Raw genomic sequence first — 22,611 nt, forward strand, 5'->3', positions numbered from 1 at the left:
AATCCAGTTACTTTCAAATGCTGGTTCACTTACATAGGAAACATCTGTACTGTGTTTTGGAAAACACTAAATAACATGCAGTATTATTACTAGTCGTGGTGCTTAAAGTTTTCTTTGTAAAGATCATGATTAACAATGTTTCTCTGTAACAATATTAGGTTACACTTTATATTAAGGTGTCCTTGTTACAGGGTAATTATACATTTAAGTATTGATTAATATTACTTAACAACATGTAATTACTATATGGCCAGGGTTAGGATTAAGGTTTGGCTTAGGGTTACTTGCACATAATTATGTATAATTAATTTTGTTACAATAGTAATTACATAAGACATGACAAGGACACCTTTAAAAAAACGTTTTGCCCTATTTAATTTATATTGTCACTTTTAACCATTATGCATATACATTATGGATATATGTGTACTGTGCCCAATTATTTGTGAAGCCGCTTACGGCTAGTCTAACAAAAAAATAACTCAAACCGTGTACTTTAAAGGGAGATAAAGTAAGTCATAAGCTGTGTACTCCCTCATTTCTCATCTTAATTAAGGAAACACCTGCTGTATGGACAACAGCCAGTGGCCTAATTGTGTCAAGACTCTCTGCTTTCGCAGGACTCTACATCGGGTGCGAGGAGGAACGGCTACTGTGCGTTTGAACAGGGATCAAATACTAGTGGCCGAGAAAGTTTTGCCCCCTCTCAAAGGAAAGCAATAGCCTTGTGTTCAGATACCGCGAGTCATGCCGTGCCGATATAAAGTGCGAGAGTCTCTCTGTCATCTTTCATCTATAAATACCCCGGCCACAAACTGCTGCACCTACACAGCACAGCACCCTCACTGGGCCACGGGAGGGGGTCAAATATCAGGATTTCTATAAATAAAGAGATTGAAATTGCATTTTTTTTGCCGCATGAAGTAGTGTATCGAACCCACTTGATTTAACAATGCAATTTATGCATGGAGCAAGGTGAAGAATGAGGCTGGGTAAAAGCGCGTGGCCTTAATCAAAGCTGTCTGGTAATTCACCTCCATTAATTCAGTGCTATATGAACAGAATGTCCCTCCCATTACACATTGTTATAGGTGACACATAGTTAAAATGGACAAGGGGCACAGTATGTGCACTTTTAAAAATGATCAACCTGCAAGAACCGTAATTGCACAGTGAATGCGATACTAATTGACCTTCGTGTCATATGCTTAAATGAACTTACCAAGCAGTATGACAGAATGTTAAACAGCTGCGTATATTCGACACACAGAAAAACATCTTTTAAATGTGACGACCTCCATGCCCACTGCTTTGAGTGGGTTTGACAGAACGCTTCACAAAACCATTAACAGCCTTTCTTTGCTTCCTATTCCACGGTTTGTGCTTTTCCTCATTTCTTCATCATTGAGCCTTTTCTTGAGGTTAAAAGGACATGTGAGAGGCAGTTACTGCATGTAGGAGAGTTGCATTGAGCTGGTTTTATGCCGATTCGAGATTCTGAAAGAAATAAATAAATACAAACCGAGTACAAATTTGAGATCTCCTTGAAAAAAGTGCGTCACCTCTGGAGATAATACAGCATTGTTTGCAGTTTGCAAAGTGGAAAAAAAAAATTGTTTGGAGACAGATGCAGCTAGTTTGGCCTTGGACTGTTCGGCCCTCAAAGACCCACAGATCCCCATGGTGAATGAGCTAACAAATGCGTCAACCTGAGTACAAAATTAACATTTTTCCAATCAAAAAAAAATATGAGTGAACTGAGACAATGTACTAGGTTTAAGTTTTGGGTGTGTAATATTATAGCAAAATATATATCTTTTAATTTAATTTTATATATATATATATATATATATATATATATATATATATATATATATATATATATATATATTATGTATTAGTTTACATTTTTAATAATAATTAGTAACATCAGTGTTTCCCCCCAGGTTTTCAGCATTTGGGCAGTGGGGGTTGATTCAGTTTTTTTCCTATTAAAATTTGTTGGACTCCTTTTAAAATTGTATTAATCAAAATAACATGTCTAATTAATTACAATCATGAAACTTTAGCAATTTAATATCAATTCATTAAAATGTTTAGGCCCTATGGAATGTTTTCATTTTATCCAACCGTATCTTTTAATTTGACCAAATTCTGTGTAATTATTTACAAAACAACAGTAATGTATGTCCGAAATGGTCAAACACGTTTGATTTTCAGAGCTATTCTGGAGATGTTGTTCATGTATTTAAGTCCTTATTTAGTGAGAGGACATCACCACAAGAGTCACAGAGCTTCAGTGTGTAACTTTAAATGACTTCTGTGATCTAATGTTATAGAGAAAATAAAATTAAATACAATTATCTTGGGGGATAATAATTTCCCCAAAATAATGGAAAGGGAAACACTGCAACAATAATATTCTTAAATCAACCTTTTTGTTTCATATAAGTCACAAACAGTGAAGGTCACTGTGTCAATCGCAGAATCAAGTATGTCTCTCACCTGTCTTAAAAATATTCCACTACCAAATTCGATTTGAACATAAATTAAATTGCAGCTCCTAATAAAGTTATCTTTCGCAATGCCCACTCTCTTACACTGAATTAACTCATGAATTATTTTAAAAATATACCCACATAATTGGATTTGGAATCTCATAATCAGGTTTATCTAGATATAATTATGTAATGTTATCAGAATTGTGAGGATGTGCGCCATGGGTAGATCTAAGAGACAGTTGCTTCAAAGCACAGGAGGAGCATAATGCAAGAATGTATTCATATTCTCAGGCCGCAGACTCCTCTGAAACCTGACTGTGGAGTGGTCCACTCTGCGTGAACTCTAATTAAACTAAGACGCTCCGGTGAGACCTTCCCATGCAGAAACATGTTTGTGTGTTGATCTGGGATGCTGGAGATTTTCACACACCTCTCACCTCTCTGAGTTTTGAACCTTGGGGAAAGAATGTAATCTACAGCCTCACACATCTGAAGTAGAAAGGAAATGCTATCAGGTCACATGGTACGTCTCAGTTTCATCTTGGCCGAAAGGGATGGTTCAACCAACAATGAAAATTTTGTCATCATTTAATAATCCTTATAACATAGCTTTAAACAAAAGTTTGGTTTCTCAGATATTGCCAAGTCACATTGGAATGAGTGCCTTCATTGAATGTCATGCGATTTTCCAATTAGAAAAATTTCCTACAATCCTCACCATTTGAGCTGAGGCGTATCAATTAAAGAATCATGAAAGAAACTAAGTGAAGCTCATTTAGTTGGTTTATCAAGAACTTCACATCATGTCATAATTGTTTGACTTGAAAAAAACCTTTATATTTCAAAGAAATACAAAGAAATTCAAAGGTTTGGAATTACATGAGTCAAGTCGAACAACACACTATTAATACCATGTACTATTAGTAATTCATCTGAAAATGTCTAATAACATTATTAAATAAATAATATAAATAAATATTCTTTAAAGTCTTTAAAGTAAATATTGATCAATCTTTGATTCCTTGCTAAAAAGAAGTATTTCTAAATGTAAGTATTATTCAAAAACAAAATGTTTCTTATTTCATCTTTGATGAATATAAAGTTCAAAAGAATGGCATTTATTTTAAATAGATCAATCATGTCTTTACTGTCAATTTAGTGCATGCTTCCTGAATGGAATTATTCAGTCTTTCCAAAAAAAATTATATAATGGAAATATAAAAAAAAAGGTATGCAATACATAATGCGATGTTTTTGTATGTGTCTCACAAACACATACATATTAGGTATTCACTTATGACACTCTTCAAGCTGATGCTTACGGGTCAAAGGTTAAGCACTCATCAAATTATTGGCAATAATGATACCCTAAATGGGAAGTGGAGTTTGTTAATGTTCTGCAGAGGTGGGGTTAAAATTGACTTGAATAATTGCTCCAAATTGCCTTGTAAATCTAGCAGGGCTGTAAACGAGTATTGATCTTGTTTAAGTGGTGTGCAAAGTGAGCTCAACGGCAATCAAATTAGGCGGGGGGGTCGGAAATGCATGCGCTATGATGTAGTTCTTTATAATCCCATTGACTGCAATAGACCGTCTGAAAGCAATACAATTGATTGGCCTGTGACTGATCACATCCTTTTTTTGGTAGCTGAGAACTCTTGCTCAAGCACTTTGCAACTGTATCGCTGTAACTCTGCAGTAATTACCTCATAATGGAGTGTCCATCACTGACCTGATAATTGTGAAGAGGGCTAAAAGGTTCAGACTGGACTTCCTAAAGCACGGCATTAAATGTCTGGCTTTAGGAAATGTCGGTTTGCTTCCTCTCTGCATCTGTATAAGAATACACCTGGTGCATTTTAATATCTGTATGTCTTGATAAACACCTCAACAACGTCTAAGGAAACTATGCAAGAACTGTACATTTTAGCGAGACATTAAATTAAACAAGTGTTGAAAGATCCACTGCTGTAATTGGATAATTAAGACTGAATCCTTATGTGATTCATTCTCTTTCATGCACAAGAAGCCAGTCTTAATGAACAGAGATATGTCCTCTCCAGGGCCCATCACATTTCTTTCCATTTCTGTTGGCCCATATTTCAACACTCAAAATAGTTTTTTCAACCGTCTGATTGAAAGTGTTGTGTAATGCATCGCTGCTGATGTATTTGAATGAAAACAATTGATTATTGTAATGGCAAGTGAATAACAACCACTGACTGTAACTGCCCTCAAATAAATGCTAGTATTATATAGCAGGACTGAAAGGTAATCCACAGCCCATCCACTGCTTCTTTTCAATGACCGTGATTTTCAAAATATGCTTTTTTGGGTCTAGATAGTGTTTTTAGACAATTTATGCAGTAGCAGAGGTGGCTAATGGGGTCATGCAAATGCCCAACAAAACGTAACTCCTTAAATTTTACGAATCTGCCAGGAGATCTGCCAAGTCATGTGTACAAAGAGCCATTGTCAAAACTCCAGTTCTATGAGACTAAACTAAAAATCAGACTGCACTGAGGATAGACCAGAATATATTGTTGTATACATATATGATCATGCAATGCACCTCCAACTATCCTTTTATTTAACAACACTCATCCAAGTGTTAAACAACAAAAAAAGTCAAAACTGAGAGAAGATTTTTTTCAAATGCTACTTTAGAGAATCGCATGTCATAACTGAAGATATCGTATGCAAAAAAAAAAAAAATACAAAGTTATACAAAAGCAAATCTTATTATTTATTGACCCTCAAACCTGTATGAATTTCTTTGTTCTGCCGAACACAAAGGAAGACATTTTGAAAAAAAAATGTAACCGGGCTGTTTTGGGTCACCATTGACTTCCTTAGTAGAAGAAAAAACACAGTTTGTTGCTTTATGTAAACTAAGAAATTCATACAGATTTGGAATTTCTCGAGGGTCTGAAAATTATGAAAGAATTTACCTTTTTTCCAAAACAAAGAAATAATTCCTGCACAGCTCAATTTTTCTCGTTATTTTTCTCGTTATTTAAGTTATGACAGCTGTGGGGTTTTCCTAAAGTATAGATTTGGCGTCAAGTTAAGGTTTCTGTAATACCCCCTTCCTATCTGTAGTTCAGATTTAACGCGCTTAGCAAATGCTGTTCTGTAATCCTGGTCCTAACTGAAAGTACCATGGTTACCAAACAGTTAAAATTTTAAAGTTAGGATCTTTTCTGTAAAATGGCCCGGATCATATTCATTATGTCGATCAGCACCCCCAAAGTTTGTACAATCCTTTGCCACCTTCTTGAATCCACATTTCATTCGGTAAGTGTTTTCATTTGGCAGTTTGCATAAAAAATTCATTTCATTATTGACGTTCGCATTATTTTTCATATGCATCTGATTACAAATGAGACCGCTTGTTTCTGCCTCTTCCTCGTCTGTGTTTTTGATCGGGACTCATTCAAGAGATGCTTAATAGCGCCCCCCTGGCAAAAAACAGTGAGAGTATGGAAACCATCGGTCTTTGTCGGGAAAAGAGTATAGTAATCAGTAATATATTTCATTGTATTTTAAATGTATTCTGCCAAGTATCTGCTTGTCCCCAATATAATTTTTTAAAGTTTAGTAGGAATAATAAAAAAAGTATTCTCTTCTAAAATGGAAAAACCCCACAAGCCCTCAACAGATGAAATACCTCTGTGCCAAAACCTAGTTTGAACCTCAGTTTCGCTGCCAATGATTCAGGGTCCACAGAGACAGCTGTCATTGACTGGGCGGGTTGGATCAGAGGCTATGGAGAGACAGATCAATCAGCTCAGGAGAGATGAAACTGAATAGACTCCCTTTCCAGGGCACTATTGAACTGTTATTTAGCTTCCCCACCAATGACTGCTTACACAATCCCTCAGTCAATAGTAATGTAAGATTCAATCATCTCAGGTTAGTCGTTCTTTAATTAGATTCTAATGCGCTAAAGTGCTCTATTTTTTTGACAACAAACGTCTCAAACGTAATGCGTTTAGGGAAGTTCTACGTAAGTTGTTTGTATCTCGTCAAGCATTTAAGCCCGAGGCTCATGTAAATGTTCAATTACTGAGGATGTGTAAGAAACGCTATGTCAGGAATGACAACTCACAAACAGGTTTTGGGAAAGACTGTTTTATATGTATTAAAATGATTTTTTCTATTAAAACTGAACTTGACTGTGTCTCTGTGGGAGTTACTACAATAAATGCATGCGTTGTCATAAAGGCATTTTAAAATTGTTTCCCAGCAAATCAATTTGATTTAAAATGAAAAGGTTAAATACTGCATCAACAAACAGCAGTGAGGTTGACAGGCAAATTTCCTTTAAGACCTTCTGTAGAGTTTTTCATTGACCCACATTTCTGTGAGACAATGTCGCAATATCTCCCCCGCGTCTCTCGCAATCAGTATAATATCATTCTCATGAGCTTCCGCGCTCAGCTAACAATTGTCCTCTGTCGCAAGATGGATACAGACAATATTAGCAGCTTTTGATGGCTCTGCAGGGAAGACACAGTGAGTTTTAAAGCCCACTTCACCGCATGCTAGCACTTCAAATAAACCGAAAAATGGCAGTAATCAAACACAGCATTAGCAGAGGACAACTGTGCCGTACACTGGGATTTTACCATGCCTTATATACAGGATAACTTAATAATCAACTTATGATGATTTTTAAAAGATTTCTACATCTACTGTAGTACATTATCGTTATTATTTGTCACGTGTATACTATGAGATTCCTCCAATGTATCACAATAAATGTTTGGTCACACTTTATTTATATCAGGTGGCCTTAACTACTATTTATTTACATCATAAAATAAGTACAATGTACTTGGTCATGTACGTGGTCACACACTTTTGCTGCTATAGAAGTGTATATGGGTAAGGTTTAAGGGTGGGTTAAGGTGTAAGGGATGGGTCAACAGTGTAATTATAAATCTAATTATAGATGTAATTACATACAGGGATTTAAAAATATATATATAAGTACAATGTAAAACATGTATGTACAAAATAAGTTCATTGTACCAAATGATTAATTTAAATGTAAGTTAGATCAGGAGTCATCAAACTAGATCTCCAGGACCAAACTTGGTGACTCCTGTGTTAGACAGACCTTGGTGTTCTTTCTGGAGTGTCTCTGTGAGGTCCTGTAGGTGCAGCAGAAGAAGACCTCCAGCGCCTAACAGAAGCAGGAACCAAAAGGAGCAGGGGAGTCTCATGACCGTTGATCGCAGGGACCTCCTTCTGCCTCCGCAGCCAGCCTCCAGAACCTTACACTCTACCCACATCACGGCCTGTGATGCACGGCCCTGACGGTGAGACCTACACATCCACATGCACAGAAAAAACACAGTGCCTTAGCAACCGGAGAAGTCATTACCGCCATACTTCTGCAAGACAAGCTAGACAGCAAGCTTAGGGTCAGGAACTTTGCAGCATCCAGACAACTGCAGTGGCAAGTTTAGTATGTGCAAGCAGGACTGACGTGTAAAAAAAAAAAAAAAAATCTAGTTAATTCTGCTGTTGGGAACTATTGAAAACTTTTATTAGTTTCAGTCACTTAAAAATTGAAAAGGACAATGGGCCGCCTGCATTTGTGAATTTTTATATCTCGCGTACTACAATGCGCATGCATTTATATAAATAGCGTGTTGTGTTTTCGCAGATTTATCTGATGAATATTCTGCTGACTGTATATTCTGCAAGGTCCCATTTCCCAGAAGAGAGGATGCAGGCAGAGAATAAGAAAGAGAGAAAGGGAGGCACAGTTGTGTGTCGAGTGTATGCTGGGTTTGCTGTTCTCAGCAGGTGAGAGCAGCATAAGGAATCATGTGCTCCAAGCCTATAGGGACCTGAAGCCTACACGAAACATCTTGCCCTGCCTGTTCCACGTGTATCCTCTACACTCTGTGAGATTAGACTGCCTGACTCAACCGACCCACACAAACATAAATTCTTATTACAAACATTCATCATAGAATGTGCCTCACGGAGCTTAACACCAAACAAATCTGCTGCACTGAGGAACAAATTATAGACTGATGTGAATTAATTTGCTTTTAACATTATTAATAGGACTGTGCATAATAACATTAAATGGCATTTCTCGCAAATGCAAAATAGCGCCTGAAACTCTTTTTCAACAAATACCAAAAAGGAGGGCTTAACCTTCAGAAAATGACTGAAGTCAACTTCAAGAGGTCAAAATAAATTTGCATGAGGTATATATATATATATATATATATATATATATATATATACACACACACACACACACACACACACACACACACACGTGATACATATATTTAAACATTTAAATACATTAAAAAAGTATATATATACTTTTTTATTTAACAGGTCCCATGTCATCAGAATAAATCAAAGCCAAGCAATTACAAAAATAATTTCTAGCATTGTAAATGTAGCTTCATTTGCTTTGCAAAGTCATTTTCATTTGCTTGAAAGCATTTTCCATTCAGCACTTAAATGTAAGTGCCACATTTTCCACTGTAAAGCCGAACATCAAACCTTTGCCAGATGGAAACCGGCCTTATCATCTTCCCACATCAAAACACCAAAATTGCAGCTTGATGTGTACAGTCGCATCTTTGAAGGCAATCACGGCTGAGGTGATGGGGGTTAGATTTCTTTAACAACAGCTTTGAGTAAAAAAACACCGAATGCACCTGCTCCTTCATCGACGCCCCCTTTCCTTTTATCTGGGCTTGATTGCTTTTCCCTGGATTGCCCCACTTCCCCCATTACTCCAGTCCCAGGATATTGCTGATCCCTGACCTGTATGATAGTAGGATTTAAAAAGGTCTTGAGCAGCACAAGGAAACCTGTGGATGTAATCTAGAGCTGCTCTCCGCGCTAGAGCCAGAGGATCTTCTGCTAATGAAAGCAGCTCTCTCACCAGATGCTACCCTGCCTTTTAAGATCTTACATTTGACATGCACTTGTGGTTATACTTCTAATTCAAAAGGGCTACATTTTCCCCCTTTGACAGTTTTTATAATTATTGCTTTTATTAAGCAAAATCTCTTACGCAACTGTTGTATTTTCCCATTAGTCAGACTCTAATTTTCATGCAAAATATGGAAATTAGATGGTTGGATCATTTTAAAGTTATTCTTTCAAGTCACTTTCAAGAAATTTTATTATAATTACCATGTGGCAAAAAAGAATGGGTTTCAAGCTCAGTTCAGGGTTAAGAGAAAAATAAAATAAAACAAAATAAAATACTAAAAAGGACCTTCAAATGAAAAAATCAAGAACTATTAAAAAACAGATGGTTAATTGTGGTTTTGAACTATTCTTTGGTCAGAAAATTACAAACACTTCACTTTTTTGGATTCTTTACACTTTCCCAGTCATTTTTATTAACAAAATAAATATCTTAACAGAAAAAAAAAATATATATATATATATATATATATATATATATATATATATATATATATATATATATATATATATATATATATATATATATATATATATATATATATATTTATAGCCTTAGTAATAATGTTTCAAATCAAGAAACAGGGTTGTGTTGCCTGATAATATTAATACTAATGAAGTTATTTTGTGTTGACTGATAATATTAATAATAATGAAATTCTTTTGAAATATACATTTGGTAATAGCTTGAGTTAGATTGCCGATATAGATTTATATTTATTATCAAAATCAGTAATATCCGTAAAAACACTTAGCAACCTCGTTTTTATATGATGAAACCTAATGTTAGTTATTCTGACTTTTTAAAAATGTAATTTTTATTATTAACCAAATACAAATATAGCACCTAAACACCATTGAGTGGACCACTGCAAATGACTAGTGCAAAAACATTACACTGAACACTTATGTTTATCAAAGTAATGTATACTATATTATTTTATACAATAATTGTCATTATTAATTAATCGCCCAGCCCTATCTTTACACGCACCTGTGATGCAGACCAGGAACATGCATAAAGAAAGTGAGCAGGGTCCATTTGGATTGTTCTGTCAAGCCTGAAGTCATATGATAATGCTAATAACTGTGTTTAATTTAGGAACGGCGCAGTGGCTGCTTTCAATCATGTCTAATTGCAGTTTGGTGGAAATTCGGAAGTTGTAACCACATCACAGGCTCGCAAAGACCAGATGTGCGCAATTACCCATCATAAATTAAATCTGTGTATTTACATAAACAGACAACATCAAATTTGTCTCACTTGTCTGGACAGCTGTTAATTGCAAAAGATGCAAGGTTGTGTAGAAGTAGCATGGGCTGCAAATTGAGTTCTGCGAAAGATTACTTCCTGGTAAAGTCAAGTTAAAAAGTGCATTGACACTTAAACTACTGGTGTATCCAATCCGAGCTTCTGTATGCTGTGTAGTGTCACATTAACATTCATTACAGTGACAGATGGAGGACATACTCGCAAATCAATACCACTGTAAGCTCCCCACCGTCTCTCTCACCCCCTCCCACTCCACGTCCTTCCTCGCCGAACACACATTCATCATTGCTCTGAATATTATACCTCACTTTTGCAATTATTGCCCCGTTGTTCAGTACTCTGAAATTAGAAATGATTAAAACCATTGATCCAGTTTACAACATTCAAACACAGCAACAATATTGCATTGATTTGTCAACATAATCTCAGTGTAATCTTATTAAAAAAGCAGCGTTTATCTCCACGAGCTTTTTTGAATAATAATTCCCTTTCACAAGTAAAATCATTTTAGTACACGCTGATGGTTCTCTGTGCTCAGGTTAGTTTGGTTCAGACTGGGATGTGTCCTGTAATTTCAATGACCAAAACAAAACTAAACTAAAAACAGATCTGCTATCCTATAAATGTTATTATTAGTAAACTCAAGTTGTCAAACTTTTTGTCAAACTGTTTTAAACTAAAAACTAAAATAAGATCAATCCTAACCTACCTACCTACATCAAAAAGAGTCTCTATAGCCTTCTGAAAGCTGTGGGTGACCCAGTGACGTCAAAATGTTTGGATTAATGGATTATGTTATCTACTGAGCATTTAGGCTATTTACTTGAACTCGAACATCAACAAGCGTGGCTAAATGTACAGTCTGATTCATAACAAAAGCAGATCTGAACAAAAGAGGCTGAATGAGAGATCTGTACTATTAAAAAAAAAGCCCACCCTTTTCTACTGAAATATAATGTGAAAGTAAATGAAAAGGGAATAATCTGCACAGCACGCTTACCCAAATGGCTTGATTTTACAATAACTTTTCCTCCCTAATCATATCGAAATGGTGAAATAAATCACTCTCGGTGCACAGACAGAAATCAATTGATCTTTATATAAATGAGATATGGGACTCCTTTGCATTATTAACCTGGCTATCAAAAATCTGCTTTCATGCCCACTTGTGCATTTATCTTCTATACGTTACATCAAAGGAGAAGATAGCTTATCCTTGAAATATTCTCCAGCCCACTTCCTTAGGTATTACTGGAGTGAATGAAAGATGTCTCATTATAGTGATTCTCTCACACTGAATAAAAATGATACTGCGGCATGCGTGACTCATGGCTCATGCTTTCCAATCATACAGGATTTCAGGATAGTGATTTCCAACCAGCAATGTTTGCACATTTAAAAGTACATATAAAATAATAATTAATTATTAACAACACTGTAAAAAAATAATTGCAACAAAAAGTTTCAACATAAAAAAGAAATTGTTACCCCGCACACTTACATTTTTTTGTTTAGTCAGCCTGAAATTGCAAGTTACTTAAAACTAATTGAAGTGACAACTGGAAGATTTTAGTTGGCTAAACTAAAAATGTTGTTACTGTTCTTAATAACACTTTTAGATATTTAATGTTTGTATATCTGTTTATATAAAATATAAAAAAATATATATATATAATAACATTTATTTTTATAGTCATAATTATTATTGTTGTTATTAATCATACATATATTAACACTACTACTAGCAAAAATTATTATAAGTAATAGTAGTTGTAGCTAGTGAATGTATTATTTTATAAAATATAATAAATAAACATATCATACAAATTCTATTGAACAACAATTAACAAGAGTCCCTTCTTAAGTAGAAAAAGATACCTATACTTGTATATGGACACCTGAGCCACACTTTAAATGTTTTACACATGTTTTGTAAGAATATTTGATTAGGATAACTTATAAAACAATATATACACTGTTCAAAATCAAGATTAAAACAGCACTTTTAGGTCTGAGTGTTGCTAGTGAACTACGAGGTTATGTAATATACAAAAAAAAAGCCTGGGAATCACTATAGTCTGGATATTCAGTAAAAAAAAAATCCTGAATAAAAAGTTTTTGTCCAATCTTCCTCTGCTTGGGAAGAACCGTATTGATCCCCAGGCATGTGTGATATTAACCTGCGTGGATTAATGATTAGAGACCAGCCAAAGCCTTTTCATTTACAGATCACAGCATTTTTTCATTAAGTAAACTGCTGCTAGAACATGATGGAGGAAGGGCCGTGATTACTTGGGGATCAAAGGAAGGACAGAGAGGGAGGTTAAACCTGGTCCTGTGTGTACACAGAACCCTCATCCATCAGCCGCCTTCCGCATGGATAAACTGAATAATCCGTAAAAAAAGAATATGAATCTCAAAAATCTCCTCAATTTCTTTCTCATCTCATCTCGTCTTAAAATCTATGGCCACCCATTTTGGCTTCATAAATCAAACACATTGGCACTGTATTTGCAGACAGTTCATTGTAGGCTATTTTATAACCCATAGTTGTCACCCATCAGTAATTACTAGCCCCACGTGATTGTTAAACTGGGATTTAGGGTGATTTGTTTATTACCAAACGCCTTGTCATGAGGTACAGATGATCTTTCATCAGTCATTAGAGTGCTCTGTGGTGTACAGATTATGCATTATGGGAACCTTGAGCATTCATTATTCAGTAATTCGTTATTACAAAATGTCATGCATTTTTTAAAAAAAAATAATTCTTCATTTAATGTTTACTTTTATAGCATTGTCATTTCTATCATGTATGAATTGTCCTTTAAATAACTTTACATTAGTTGTCCATAAGTCTATGTGTGCATTTAAATACAGCACAAAATGATTTATTAACATTTACCACAGACTTGTTTGTTGCCCTGCTTCACACAGACACTGGCAATTCGGGCATTATCTAAAACAGCTATTAAATAAAAATACTAATTTCACACAAATGTGATCATTCTAACTCCATTTAAGGCTACATATATAATACCCTAAACAAAATGCTTAATGAAATTATAAATCATATAACAGTCTTTTTTCCATTTGAATCAAATGAAGTATGGCGTCTAATTTGACTAAGATGCAACCTGCTGAGTATATATTGCCTAATGTCCTAAGAGACTCACTGCCATAGTAACCAGCCCCATGCGGGTCTCCAGATGTTACCGTCTACCACTGCTCTCACTCTTCTTTTATCCGTCTACTACCCTTTGGCCGTATTGTGGCGTTTTAAACATTTCCACAATCTTGTTTGTCCAACATCGTGGTTTTAGTCATCATATCCCTCTAAATACAAGGGCGCTTAAATAAATGGTTTCTTCATTGAAACGGAAGTGAAGAACTTTAGCATTACATCACTTGTTTACCAGTAGATCATCTGCAGAGAATGGCTGCCAACAGAACTGATTGGCTAGAGTCAGGTGGATTATTGTAATGTAAAGCTAAATGAAGAAATGGAGCAGAAAATGTTCAGTTGTGTGAACTATTCCTTTAATAGTTACCTTGTTTGTTTGACGTTTATCCAGCAACACATGACCATGACCCAGAGTAGATTCTCACCCAGGTCCTCTTCTAGCACTACAGGTTCTCGTCTCTTACCGAGCTGCACATGACACACAAAATGATCAGTGCTGACAGGTCAGTCATCACTATGCCTTGCTCTCCCCTCTCTCCCCTGTCATCTTGTGACCGGCCTCATGTTGTGACAGTGTAAATTACATCAGTCACTGCACTGGGGCGAACACACGCTCGTGCACTCATCCGATACACACGCGAAATACACTCTGCTTGCTCACTACGTAATACAGACTGTGTTTTAACAACTTCTTTCCCTCTGACACACACAGATGCACACACACACACACACACAGAGCTCGGCACCATATGTTGACCTCCCTTACACATGAGGTGCTCTGGCCCTGGAGGGAAATAAATTACACACTAATATTACTGTGCAGTGGCACACTTCTCCAAAAGACAGATGTTTACTCGGGATGATCTTTAAAAAACAGCCCCAGACTTTTCACATATTTCCCTCTTCTTAATGCGGGTCAATGCTATTGCTGTAACTGCTGGTCTAACTTAGTTTCCTCACCCCTAATCTAAACATTATTAACTAGTGAGTCATCAACTGAGCTGAAATAATTTTACAAATGGAAGCAAATTTGAAATATACAAAAGTAGTGTAATTTGCGGATTAACGCATTAACACATTTTGCAGTGGTGGATAGGACAGGGTTTTGTATTCATCCTTTATGTGGGTTGCCATGACAGTGGAAAACACATTACATTATGCTTGATCTTCAGTCGTTTCGTTAATTAGCAAAAACAAAGTGAGTACTGCTATATGCAGCCATCTGAATGTATAGTTCTAAATGGCAGGAAATCTATTTTAGGCACATTCCACTAATGACGCACTCTTTGGTGTCCTATGACTTTATTAATGCATTAGAGACACAAATACCACATTTCTTTGAACAAAGGACTGTTATCTAACATAAAAAGATTACATGAAAAATATACAGTTTTATTAACATTTCATTATTTTAAGCTGTTTTAAAACCATGTGTATTGTGCAAAGTGCATTATAAATAATAACTGACTTTACTTGACTAAAAACAGAAAATATTCCTACACCCTAAATAAAGGTTCTTCGGCAGTTCTTAAGAGTTTAACGTGCTACATAGCGCCGTTGCTGTATGAAGAACCGGTAGAGCACCTGTATGGTTCTTCAGTGGTTCGTTGGGGTGGTAAATAGCACCACTGTCGTATAAGGAAGCAATTAACCAGCCATTAAAGAAATAGTTCACTCAAAAATGATAATTCTGTCATCATTTACTCACCACTGAGTAGTTCCAAATTTATATGAATTTCTTTGTTTTTTGTTCGAACCGAAAGGAAGATATTTCGAAAAATGTTTCTAACCAGGCTGTTTTGGGTCAACATTGACCCACTAAGTCATGTGTGTAAAACAACAATTTACCCTAAAATTTAGCATTTAGTACAGGAATTTTAAGATTGCTCTGAACTGATTCTGCATCACGGCAACCTTGTTTTCATGCAGAATGTTAAAGAATGCCACACACACATCTCCCATAAATCCTGTATAATTCAACCAATCCAACAACTTCTTCGAAAGTTCCGAAGTGTTTCTACTCTTTGATGCGCCATATGCATCAGACATCCAACCAGTGTTTCGTGGGCGTGACGTCTGAGGCTGAGACTAGTGTTTATGCTACAAAAATTGCAAAGCGATGTGCCTGGGGGTCTTGTAAAACAGCGTCCTGAGAGGATTGGCAGTGGAATTTGAAATTTATTGTATTATTCATTTTCTGATCATCATACTCTCACTAAGATGCAATTTTCGTGTGCTAAAGCAGAACGTTAATGTCATCTTGTGCATCAGCAAGGGATCTCTGGCTAAAACTAGCAAGATTAGTGAGTTAGTGAGTCCTTGCTAACGTACAAAGCTAAATAGCTAATTGTTATGTTATGAACAGTGCAGGTCAACAACACATAAACATCTACAGCACATTTAAGTGCTTCTCCATATTAAACTAGTTAAATGTAAATTAATTAAATCTTACAGTGACCAGTGTCAATCCTAGATTCTGTCATCTTAGATTGTGGTGAATGAAGGGCTGATCATACAATGGAAAAGTTTTTCAGCATTGTTGCCAGGCAACTTTGGGCAATGTTTCTATCAACGGGCAATCAGGTGAGACACATGGCCCACAAAATTTGTTACCCATTCTCAATGCAAAAAGGTGTCCAAGCATCATTGCTCACAAAAAGTTCCATCGAGTCCCCTGTGCATCATCAGCGTAACAAGATCTGTAAAATTTCTGTAAAAAATCTTTTATATATCCCTCCATGGCATATTTAAGTTCTACTTGAATGCTCCTCAATGAGAGGTGGTCCTTCCGTATTCAAAAATGTATCTTCTCGGGACAAGGTTTTTACACTGACAGCCTTCATTGTAAGACAGTGAGCAACTCTGTTTGTTTGTTCAACAAGTGAGCAACAGTAACTAAGGTGGGGCGGGGCTTTGCATAATTTTCATATAAAACAATGTAATACTCCTTACGTTTGTGACATCTGAGAAATAACATCAACTTGACCTTTTTACAGCGTTACGGAATGAGAAGGGAAACCGAAATTAGAATACAAATTTTGGAGTTGACTTAATTCATCAAACTTAATCATTCTCTCCTTCGCTCTCTCACACACAGGGCCCATTTTTGTACCCTGCTCATGGAGAGCATGTTTAAATGAATTATTTAAGAATAAAAATATAGGATATGCATTGGAAGATCTCAAAGCTATGAATATCTTCCTAGCTTTAGCCTGCATCGCCTATGTCACAAGCCTATATTCCATTCAGACAGTGTGACGAGCAGATCTTTTGAATGTCAAACCCCTCATCCTCTCAGGGCCTGACTAATCATAAAGAGTGAGAACTTGTCTTTTTACCTTCTCTCTGAGCTTTCTGATTTTGTCCTTGACATTCAGACAGCAGAGTCTGTCATGGGCTCACAGAGGAATACTGTGTGGGTGCGAGGTGTGTGGGGCTGAAGAGCTGGTGAAGACTTGCGTTAGTGTGGGAATATGTGTGTGTGTGTGTGTGCGTGTGTGTAATACCAGTTTGGATTCTCTGCAGCTATTACAAAACATTAAAGTGATACTCCGTCAAGCAGGGCTGAACTGCTGTCTAAGTAATTACTGCAGTGCTCTGAGAAAATAAATTGATATTATATTGTTGAGTTAGTAGTCCACTTTTGAATACAGCATGCATCATAGAAAGAAATGTCTCTGAAGTCATTCAATTACTATAGCACTACAGAAGTAAATAACGTGCACCAGTCCATAGAGCCCTGTGAGCTTTTAATAACAATCCATAACCTCCATAGTTACAGACGAACAAAACGTAACATATTTAAGTCTTTAGAAGGGCTGCATGATTTGGGGGAACTCTGATTTTTCTGATAAAAACAAAATTCATGTTTAAATTTTACATTTTAGATTTAGAAAATTTAGGTTTGCTGAGTTTGGCCAAAATTCTGAGATTAAACATGAATATATATTAAATAAAATAAAATAAAATAATAGGCATTATTATTATTTAAAAAATATTTCCCTATTTCAAATAATTGCGCAGCCATTTTTAAAAATAAGCAATAGCAATGACACCGATTTGAACGCAAGTCAACATGAGATAAAAATAATATTCCAGATGACTGCTACAGTTAATATGTTTGGTCTGCGAATAAACACTAAGCAGCAAAAGATAATGGCAATTCAAAAAGTGTGCATCACAAACATATTTACAACGTATGATGGAAAACAACTAGGATCCCTTCATCTTAAACGCACTGAGTATACAGCCAAAACAGAAACCAAAGTGATTTCTGTTCTTAAGTGGTTGTTTTAAAATGTTACGACTCTCTGCGGCCTCCGCAAACAGCAAACATCCATTAGTATAATGCTAAAAAATGCATGAGTTGCCCCACAAGTATTATTTCCACAGAATTTAGAAGGTTATAATATAGGCCATTTCTATGGCAGTGAAAGTAAAAATAACCCTCTGTATAGACCAGGGTGAAATACAGAAGTAACAGTTACTAGACATAGTGATCCTATAATGACCAAATGTTGGGCGGTCAATCCAATTAATCCCCTTGTGGGGGAAAAGAAGATCTCCGACATTTATAATTCACTCGCTGGGTTAATAGTTGATGTCCCAGATTAAAGATTAAACCTACATTTAGTTTTAAATTGTTAAAAGAGACATAGATTTGATAGATGTGCCATATAAAGTGACTTTAAAGAAATATTTTGGGTTCAGTAAAAATGAAGCTTAATCAACAGCAATTAAAGTGAATGGAACCAGTGAATAATAGTAAAATACTCACCATTATTGCCATGACAACGTAATGTTTTGGCTCTAAAATTAAAACATTTTTTATAAAAATTAAAAGATTTAAATAGGCTTTCAGCTCAAACTCTACAGAATTGAATTTTTTTTTAAAGTGTTTTAAAACGCTATACTGTAAAAATGGTGTATGTGTATTAGAAGAAATGAATTAGAAATGAATAATACATTTTACATATAAATACCAGCAAGTAATATTTCATTATACATTAAAGTCTGAGTAGAAGCACTGCTTTACAAATACATTTATTTGTAAAACATTTTTTTTTTTTTTTTTACAATAAGCTTCATATTTATGCTTTTATATCCCCCAATATATGGGCCCATTCACTATTTTATTCAATTATGGTTTATTTATTTATTTATTTATTTTTAAGAAAATAAGGGTAAATAAAGTAAAAATGCATTTTAAAAATTCAGCAGTAATTTAATTGAATCAAATTCAATCGATTTATGATGCAACGCATGTAATGCGAAGTGGCAGGTAAAAAATTCCATATGAACCACTCGTTTATTGTTTGGAAAAACACATGTGCTAGAAGGTCTTGTCCTCTGAGCACATCTATTTCTTAACTAGAAGCTGGTGGGGGTATGTCACCATCCTATTTATAGCCTGCCGAGAAATAATTCAAAGGAATCAGAGTGAAGATCTCTTAAATCTTCCCTTTCAGAGTCCTACACAGAATGAAAAAGGGGAATGTCTCTTTCTGCCTCAAAAGCCATCTGTATGAGACAGTGAAGCACTCCTCTGAAAAGGTGCGAGTTATATCATGAACATCACAGTGATGGATGTGGCATCTGTTGGACAGACAGAACAGCACACATGGCGCTTGTTTCCAACGGTGATGGGCAATAAAAAATTGAAGCTCTTTTTCCAAAAGAACTTTCAAAAGTGAATTCAAATGCGTGTTGGAATAAGAACGAAATTCTCTTAAAGCGACAGTGCACCCAAAAACGACAACGCTGAAAGATTTTCCTTGCGGTTACCATTAACTTTATATTTTATGGTGAAAAAGATTGAATGGTGAATGACAGATGCTTTTTTTGGGGGGGAAGGGGGGTCTTAAGCAGACACAGACAGTCGAAGAAAGACTTTTAATAGTAAGGCAAACTATCCCTTTAATTCAATTGAAAATAAATACCCAAATATCATTTAAAAACACTGACGCTCAGGCTGAGTCAGGCTTCAGTCCAACAGATGCTTAGCAAGCCGACTTGTTCAACTCATTAAAGTGACATTCATCATTTCCACTCGAACAACCAACTGAATTAAACAACATTACTGCTCTACAGTCAAACAATTTAAGTAACTGCCACCCAAACTACCGACACCGACTGCGTTTCCACTTCTTCTCACAATTTCTGTTTCCTCACTCACTTCCCCTCAGCGCCGCAGCCCAGACTCGGACATTTGTACTTTCTCACCTATTTGAAGCTCACAATTCTGGCCTGGAGGACCCATTTCTACTCTTTCCTGCAGGAGCGAACGCGAAAAAACCGTTAGCGCGCGCAACACTTACCTCAACAATCTTCATAAGGCTCAAACGTGCCGCTGTAGGCGCTCCACTTCGTTTGGGCTGGCTGAATTCAACGGTTCAAATTTCAGTAGCGAGTTAGTAACTGAAGCATGGCACGCAAATAAAACGTAGCCCGCGATAAAACGCCCGTCTGCTGTCGGAGTGTAACTTTGAAACGGCTGGCAGCGGTGTTTGGAGAGATGTGAAACGCTCGCGCGGCGCTCGCGTGTGCTGGGCGTGCGCATCCTGTGCATCCTGTGCTTCTATTCTCGCGCGCTCTCTAGGGACACCGATGCTGCTGCTGATATTGCCAAGCAACAGCTTCTGTAATAACCCATCAAAGTCTGGCAAGTTTGGCATGTTTTCTAAGAGAAGATAGAATTCAACTCGGATAGGATGAATTGGCATTAACCAACAGGATCGCTTTAATTTAGTAAGGTCATCAAATGTCTTAGTTGGGGAACTTTCATAAATATCTTTACAGACATTAAAGGGTTGCTTATGCTTTCATGTCCCCATTAGCATTAGGCATGCATTAATACACTGGAAATCATCAATCAAGTTTTCTTTTAACATTTCACTGTTTCTTCATTTTCTCTAAATTAAATGTTTCAAAATGTTTTGTTTTTTTGAAAAAAATATAAGGCTCAAGCTTGCTCATAGTATTTTGTCATTTTGCATTTAATTAATATTTGCAAAATGGTTTGGACCTGTAGGCTACTGTATGGTCATCTTAAGTACAAAACAAACAACTATTAAACAGCTAAATTGTAAATTTAAATGATGAAGAACGATATAATTAAAAAAATATATGATTATATCCTTATATACTATTATATATATATATATATATATATATATATATATATATATATATATATATATATATATATATATATATATATATATATATATATATAAAATTACAGTTATGGATAGGTTTTATGGCATATAAACTAACGCTGTTAAATAAGTAATAAAAATATAATAATATATAAATATATATAGACAAATGTAAAAACAAAAGACTAATAACCTTGACAAAAATGAACTAACATTAAATATTACGATTTAATATTTCAAAATATTAACAAAAACTATAATAGTATCTTGTGATACTAAAATAACACTTACGTCACCCAAACACACTCTTCTATGCTTGTTCACTGGGTGACAGTGGACAGGAGTCTATAAATAAATATACAGTCCATAAATAAATTCAGACTCTGGGGACTGAGAGATTAAAGGAACATTGTGAATTTATGAAACTGAGAATGATATCATTGTGCAGCACTGCCCTATTTTCTAAGGTATGAGAATACATAGCAAACCCATTCAACAATGTTTTTTTTTATTTAGTTTTGTTAGTTTTTTTGTTTGCATGAACAATTCATTTAAGTCTGTAATACAATGCAGATTAACCTTTCTCTTGTCGATCAAATTTTATTTATGACATTATTTTGCCTATCGACTTCAGCAGCTCCAAAACAATAGACTTCTACCACCAAATGGATTAAATGATGTACCGGAGGCTGTTGTGCTACTCTATCCTGAAGGCACGTATTGATTGCTTTATAAATTACTGTCAGTTTACATCATTTTATTTCTTCACTGTCACCATGAGGTAGTGCTCTCTTTTCCTTACAGCAATACATTTTACCACGCTGCCCACAAGATAACCAATTGTTTTTTTATTCACTGCAGAAATAGACAAAAGAATATTGATCTTATGATTCAGGTCTTCTTGTAGCTCAATCCCCACAGCCCTGAAATCTCTCCTCCAGTCCAAAATGAAAGGCAATATGGGACATTTTCTTCAAGGTCCTTTACTTCAGCGTAACCATTGCGTAGCAGTCCAAGATGATATGTGAGCAGGTCTGACTGTCTAACTGCGCTTTACTTTAAGTTAGTTACTAAAACACCTTATTGAAAAGCAGGTAATAGTAATTTCAGTTACTGTATTGCTTTAAATATCTGTAGAACGGAGATAATTAGCGATAGCAACACATAAAATTACATCCATATAAATAAAGTGGTTTAATCCAAGACTTGATCCATGTTTAGAACATGTGATGTGTTATATATGTTTGTTGATCATTGTTTAGATTTAAATAAAAGTCTAAATTAAATCTGTTCATTGTTTGTACATACTGTATTCACAAGACTTAAAACCCCTTAGTTCATATAGATTCATTTTACAATGTCTTTATGCAACAATACAATGTCTATGACTTTGACTCAATAAACTCCTAATTATCTGCTTATTAATTGTTAGTAATGTAGTTGTTAAATTTAGGTGTTGGGCAGGATTATGGATGTAGAATTTGGTCGTGCAGAATATGTGCTTCATAGGTAATG

At 35.5% G+C, this 22,611-nt stretch overlaps 1 protein-coding gene across 3 annotated transcripts in view; it reads right to left on the reverse strand.

Annotated features, from left to right (window-relative positions):
- Positions 1-22,611, reverse strand: part of si:ch211-269c21.2 (carbohydrate sulfotransferase 8) — a 49,703-nt gene that overhangs the window by 23,278 nt on the left and 3,814 nt on the right. The window contains exons 1-3 of one of the 3 annotated variants that reach the window (XM_043227621.1): positions 20,257-20,490; positions 14,307-14,407; positions 7,627-7,835 (exon numbers count right to left, since the gene is read on the reverse strand). In XM_043227621.1, coding sequence (XP_043083556.1) covers positions 7,627-7,835; positions 14,307-14,407; positions 20,257-20,271 — 325 coding nt within the window. In that variant the 5' untranslated portion in view covers positions 20,272-20,490. Of the gene's footprint in view, positions 1-7,626; positions 7,836-14,306; positions 14,408-20,256; positions 20,491-22,611 lie in introns of those variants that run through there. The other 2 variants (XM_043227622.1, XM_043227623.1) reach the window with 2 other exon arrangements.

This window comes from Puntigrus tetrazona, chromosome 25, assembly GCF_018831695.1.
Source record: "Puntigrus tetrazona isolate hp1 chromosome 25, ASM1883169v1, whole genome shotgun sequence".
NCBI lineage: Eukaryota > Metazoa > Chordata > Actinopteri > Cypriniformes > Cyprinidae > Puntigrus > Puntigrus tetrazona.